Source organism: Crocodylus porosus, unplaced genomic scaffold (genome assembly GCF_001723895.1).
Source record: "Crocodylus porosus isolate Cpor-Errol unplaced genomic scaffold, CroPor_comp1, whole genome shotgun sequence".
NCBI lineage: Eukaryota > Metazoa > Chordata > Crocodylia > Crocodylidae > Crocodylus > Crocodylus porosus.
The window spans coordinates 4,551,826-4,558,319 of record NW_017728918.1 but is presented as its reverse complement, the minus strand read 5'-3'; the positions used below and the strand labels follow the sequence as shown (position 1 = coordinate 4,558,319).

Here is a 6,494-nt window from a genome sequence, read left to right as displayed (position 1 = left end):
TGTGTGTGTGTGTGTGTGTGTGGTTTTTTTTCTCCCTTTGAGCTTCCAAATGCAATCCTCTTCAACCCAAGGCTAGGCTCAGACTGCTCGGATGCCCCCTTCCTCCCTTTCCTTCTCTACACCGCCTCATCATAATTGATATTCATGACTATTAATATTACACGACTACTTTAAAGGGAGAATGCAGGACCAAATGGAGCGTGAAGCCTGCAGCCAGCTCGAGAGCTCCCCTACTATTGTAAATGACGTTCATTCAGTGGAGAATTACTAGATGTAATCAGACGAGGGGGGCTGGCAGAGCCAGAGATGGGGGAGAGGGAGAGAGAGAGTGGGGGAAAAAAGTTTAGCAAGGAAGAGGCACAACTTCAATTAAATCAAGCAGAGGAAGATGTGTAAACTAGACCCTGCTGATCTGGAGCAAGGAAGTGAGATGGAGCAAATGCTAGAGGCGAAGAGGGAAGGTGGGGGGGAGGGAAAAAAAATCATATTTCCTTCTTTTATATGTAATTATATATCCCAAGGACCAGCAATGGATTGCTCTTGGTGCTTTTGTTCCTCTAATTTTTAAAACAAATAATGGAGGGGGAGAAGAGGCTTTTTTTCTCTCTCCCTAATCCTGTCTTTAAAAAAAGAAAGAAAGAAAAGTGTGCGGGCAGCCACTGTAATTTGTCTGTTTACAGCTGCAATTAAGCACTTTTACTGAATGCTACAGCTCGCATTTATTTGGAAAAGCAACATAACTAAAGAAGGGGGTGCTGGCGGCACCCATGTCCCTCGCCCTCCCCCCTCCAGTTATGCAAAAAAAAAAAAGCGCCCGATTTTCACCCAAATGTAAAATGTATGCAATGCATTTTAAAGGATGCTAAATTTATCGTTTGTAGGCAAAGCCAGGGGCGAGAGAAAACCTTTTTGATGTTTCACGAACCCGCTCAACTGGACTGCCTGCCATTTCTGTTAAAGTTCAACTTCCGTGCCTTCCCAAATGGACTCACACTTCCCAAAGCCATGCCCCCCCCCCTTTTGAGCACACGGTTAATTGAAGCAGATCGGATTTTTTTTGTTCTCCCTCTGATCCTACTGTTAATGATATACATCGGAGAGGGGGAGAGAGAGAGAAGGAGATACAAAGAAAACTACCTTAAAAAAAATCACATCAGCTAGAAGGACCCCACCACTTCCAACAAAGAAGACAAAAAAGTCCATTGTGATAGTGTTGAGAAAGTGACTTTGTCGTGCCTAGAGTTTAATAAATAAATACATAAATATAAAGATATAAAATGCATACATATAATATATATATACACACACACATCTCTATCTATCTATCTATCTCCACAGTTTATATAGAGAAAGTTTAATTTCTCTCTCTCTCTTTCTCTCTCTAGTTCAGAAAGGGACTTTGGCATACCTAGAGTTTATAGCTAATAATTTACATAACATACAATATTTACTATATACATACATACATACATACATACATACATACGTGTATATATATATATAACTCTAGGCATGCCAAAGTCACTTTCTCAACAGCAGATATCTCTGTCTCTATCTCTATCTAGATCTACATAGAGATATATAACAATATATAATGTTGAGACAGTGACTTCGTATGTATCTATGTGAGCTCTAGGCACGCCGAAGTCACTTTCTCAACAACAGCTGTGTAGATTTAGATCTAGGTATACACAGGATTATCTAACTTTATGTATAACTATATAACTATAATTATGTGGATTATATATATATATATATTAAACGATAGTTACATATTGTTGCGACAGTGACTTCGTACATCTCCGTGTGAACTCCAGGCACGACAAAGTCACTTTCTCTGCCCCACGAAGCGAGGGGGGATGCTGTTTCCAGACAAAACCCGGACCACAGCGATCCCCCCTCTCTCCCACCTCCGCCCTAGGTGCCTCGAGTCGGAGGCAAAGGAACAACGCAAATGCAAAGCAAACCCTCAAGCAGCCGCGAGAGCTTCAAAAGTACCCTTAGCCTCAAAACCCCCCGCAAAAGATCTCTCTGGATGGCCAGGAGCAGCAGCGGGGCGCTGCCAGGGACGTGTGTGGGCAGGGCAGACAATGGCTGGGTCGGGCAGGGGATCCCGGGATCACCCGGGCGGGGAAGCGGGGGGACGGGCGGGCTGGTTGCGGGGCACCGGCCGGGGCTGAGTCTGCCTCTGCTGGGGGGTTTCGCCAGCTTGTAGTTGATCATTAGCCTGACGGGAGAGTGGAGACTTTCCTTCGGCTGCCAGCCCGGAGCCCAGGGCTGCCCGCCCGCGACTCTCCGGCGGAAAAAAAAGCAAGAAAAAAGCACCTTTCGGGGCGGGAGTAACCTTTGCACATTTTCTCTTCATTTTAGGAAAGACTTGTCCCGCGTGCAACCTTCCTGCCTTTCTCTCTCTCTCTCCCTCGCTTTCAGTTCTCTGCTTTAAATATTCAGCCTCTTCCAGAATTAAGCCCTGACTTTTGATCCAGCCGGACATCCCTTCCCGAGAGCAGAGCAAGCCCCCTACACGCCCGGGCTTGCCGTGCGCCGCTGCCAGGATCAATGGGATTCCCCGGCTTTGGAGCTACTTGACAACAAATTTCCCTTGGGTTGAACTAAGGCTCTCGTGCCCTTTTAAATCTCTTTAAATTGCGGCTCCCGGGTGGAAAGCACCCCCACGGAAAAAAAAAAAAAAGACCATAGAAATGCCTTTTCGTTACCCCTCTTTTTCATGGCGGGGCCAATTTAGTATCGGCTTATTTTAGAAGAAGCAAATGGATGTGATCGCGTTTTGTAAAGATCCGCTTCATGGACCCGCCACGGATTAGGAAATGGGTCTCATTTTTGGTCTTGATCCTGAAGGAAAAACAAAACCCCAAAGCGCTCTGAAAAAAGGCAAGCAACTTTCCCTGTTCCTTGATTATATCGCTATGCATCTCTCTCTCAACAGATGTATGCGTGCGTGAGAGGTTAGATATACTGGGCATATATATATCCCACTCTTATAACAGTAGGCTATATATGTCTATGTGTATCCCACTCTTATACAGAGAGACATATATAGCCTACTGTTATAGAGATACTGTGCAGATATAGATATATCTGCACAGAATATAAGAGTAGGATACACATATGTATCCGTGTGTGTATATATATATCTCTATATAGCTCTAGATCTAGATATCTATAGATCTATATAGAGATATATATACACAGACCCCCATGTATTTTTTTTAAAGCTTATTCATATGTACCCCAGAAATAAGGCACAAGAGGAGAAAGAGAGAGAGAAAAAAACAACCCACCTCATTTTGCTTTTAGATTGGGATTGAAACTAGACAGACAGAAATGCAGCCACGTATACCCGATCTCGGCTCCCCTTTCCTTTCTCTTTTAAGCCTTTTTACATAATAATAAAAAAAAGTCCCAAACCCTGACATTTGTCCGCATTTAATCGAATTATATTTAATTCGAGATCTAAAGAATCGAACTCCTGCGTTTCAGTCGCCTCCTTCCCACCTCTCGATCGGGGCTTTGATGTTTTAAATCGCATCAAACAGCTTTCTCCCCCCCCTCCAAAAAAAAAAAAAAAGTTCAAAACTTGGCATGCTGAAGAGAAATCTGCAAATAAAAAAGCATTTAAGTCTTTACTCTGACTTTGCTCAGTCCGTGTGTGTGTCTCGACATGTGCCTCGATGTATGCGCAGATCTCTATATGCATTATATATACCTACATCTCTCCCTGTAGATGTATATTTTATATACCTATAGTCTCTCTCTCGCATGCATCTTATATACTCACCTCGTAGATATCTTCATACTTGACATTTTCAACCAGTTTCCAGAGCATGATGGCAGCCTGTTCTCTAGGAGGTGAGTGCATTCATGTGAAGAGCAGATGTCTGGATTCTCAGTACTTCTCTGTCTGTAATGATCCATCTATAATTGGAAATGGGGGACAGACACCAAATCCGACGTTCCTCTTCCATCGCAACTTATATCTGTTGTCTGAAACAATAGGCTGCAGAAGTAAACCTCAATCGGATAGTAAAACATTATCTGTTACATAGTTACATACAGCTACCGACATAGATGTGACTTTATATATATATTTATATAAATATACGCATATCCTTATAGACTTACTTATACTCCCATATAGACAGCAAAAGGCATATACACGCATGCACATGGACATATACCAACGAATATATGGGAAGATCTATAAAATCTCACCTAGAGCCACATATAGACAAACCTATATCTTAGCGTCTATATAATCGCCCAGCACTGCATATACCTATATAGTCTCATGTATATGCAAACACATATATACCAAGCGACATAGATATGCATGTACATATACTAATGTGATAAATTACAATACACATATGCATATACATGAGTGTTTATCTATATATACACAATCACATATTGCGACCCACAAATAGAGAGGTTTGATGATGCCCGTTATTCTCCCAGCTGTATATGGATAGATAGAGCGCAGATATTTTGGGGACCCCCTTTTTTTTATGAAAAGGAAAGAATATTCGGCTTTTTCAATGACATTGTTCAACATTTATAGGGAGATATTATGCACACAGCCCCCACCCCCCTTCTTCCACTGTGCTTTTCGTTACATGCCCAGAAATTGCCCCCCGCTCCGCAGCAGGACCCGCCAGCTGGGCATTAAGGGGGCAGTGGCGAATTAAAGGGAGCTCCTTTCATTTGCGACCCTTCTGCTCGGGACCTGAGCCGCATGTGGTGCAACTTGGGACACTTTCCCTTCGAGGCACTTCCTTAAGACATTGTCCCAGCAAAGTTCCCTATATGCTTCCACCCTGGCCCCTTTGATTTTTTTTTTTGGGGGGGGGGGGATCAGAAACCTTCCTAACCTCCTACCCACCCCCCTGTTTGTCCAGTCCAGCATTGGCTTGCCTTCTCCATTTGTCTCAGCATCCGCTATGGCAAAGGGGAGGCAAGTGGAGCCCTTCTCCCGTTTTGGAAGCGGACAACTGCGCTTGGCAGTGGGCTCCTGCGTAAGAAAAGAAGGTGTTCCTCGTCCCCGGGTCCTAGCCCTGGGACTGCCAGCTCTGCCTGTGCATATCTTTTGTCGAGCCGCGTGTGACCACGTAGGAGCTAAGCTAGTCCTTTAGACTTGAAGCAACGGAGCCTTTGCAAGCCAACCGGGGGATGGGGTGGGGGGCGGGCTTGAAGGAAAGCAAGGCACGAAGCTCCCGAGTAAATAAGTAAATCTTCATTAGAAAAGAAAGAAACGCCCCCCCCCCCTCTTTTGAATCAGAAAGTGGGAATTCGTCTGCCACCCCACCTCGAAGTGTGCATCTCCACCAAGCTCAACCCACCACGGGGAAGAAACAAACAGCAGAGAGGTATTATATGAGGAGCCGGGCAGGGTCCCCCCTCCCCGGGGTTGGGAGTTATTAAAGCAGATAGGCAGGATTCGCTGCCGGGGCTGCCGCTGCCGCGGCGCGGGGAGGAGACAGCGGAGCCGGAGCGGGTCGGGGCGACCCCTTCCACCCAGGCAATAGTGATCGGAAAATAGCTATTGAAAAAAGGCCGGGTAACCGGAGGTGGGGGGGAGCTGCATGTTTGCAAGCTAGAAGCCAGACAGAAAAATGCCAGGCTGATCCCTCCCCCCCGCGCCCTTCTCCTTTTTACCTCCAGTGTTGCTGAAGTCTTTGAAGCCTATTCGAAAAGGCTAGTTCTGCAGTGTGAGGGGTTTTTTTTTTTTAATGTATTTATTTTTTAGGATACCTGGTGCTCTACCACTGCTTAGCATCTCGTGCTCTACTGTAAAAGATACATGTGCCACGTCTCCGATGGGAGGGGGAGAAGATCAAATCGATGCACCCATCGAGCACGGCTGCCCAACTAAAACAAATGTGCGTGGCTGTAAATTCGGATTCCCGAGCCCCGTGTATTTATTAGCACTCAGATTTACAGCCTCCCTGCTGATCATTGGGATTGGGGGGGATTGAATTTAACGAGAACTTATTTTCTCCCCGATCCAATGATTGTGGAGTCATTTTAAAGAGAAACCCGGGTCCTGCTTCGTTTAAATGCATAACGAGATCTACCTGAAGGAGATTAGATGCGTCCTAAAAAGCAGCCGGCAAAAACGTCATCCTTCAGAAAGGATGTCCAGCTGTGGGTTGTTGGTTTTGTTTGCAAAACGCATCACACACACACACACACACACACACACACACACTTTTTGTAAATGAATGCAAACCAACTTGCAAAGGGCAACGTGTTCAGAGTCAGAGCAACTGCCTAGGGGATGTCATTTCAAGGTAATACTTCAAACCTCATCCTTGAAGGAGGGTATCCCGTTTTAAAAGTGCGATGGCAACATGGGATTCAAAAAAAAAAAAAAAAAAATCCCCAAACTCTCCTTCCCCAACTTTGAAAGAATTAAAAAAATCCAAGGAAATTGCTCCAAACTGACCACGGCGGAGCCGGCCACGTATTTTCAG

The 6,494-nt window shown here is 45.0% G+C and overlaps 1 protein-coding gene across 7 annotated transcripts in view; it reads right to left on the bottom strand.

Moving 5' to 3' along the window:
* Positions 1-5,731, bottom strand: part of TFAP2B (transcription factor AP-2 beta) — a 49,896-nt gene extending 44,165 nt beyond the window's left edge. For 3 of the 7 annotated variants that reach the window (XM_019537159.1, XM_019537160.1, XM_019537158.1), the window contains exons 1-2: positions 5,677-5,731; positions 3,800-4,005 (exon numbers count right to left, since the gene is read on the bottom strand). In XM_019537159.1, coding sequence (XP_019392704.1) covers positions 3,800-3,880 — 81 coding nt within the window. In that variant the 5' untranslated portion in view covers positions 3,881-4,005; positions 5,677-5,731. Of the gene's footprint in view, positions 1-3,799; positions 4,006-4,233; positions 4,249-5,676 lie in introns of those variants that run through there. The other 4 variants (XM_019537163.1, XM_019537164.1, XM_019537161.1 and 1 more) reach the window with 3 other exon arrangements.
* Between the last annotated feature and the right edge of the window lie 763 nt (positions 5,732-6,494).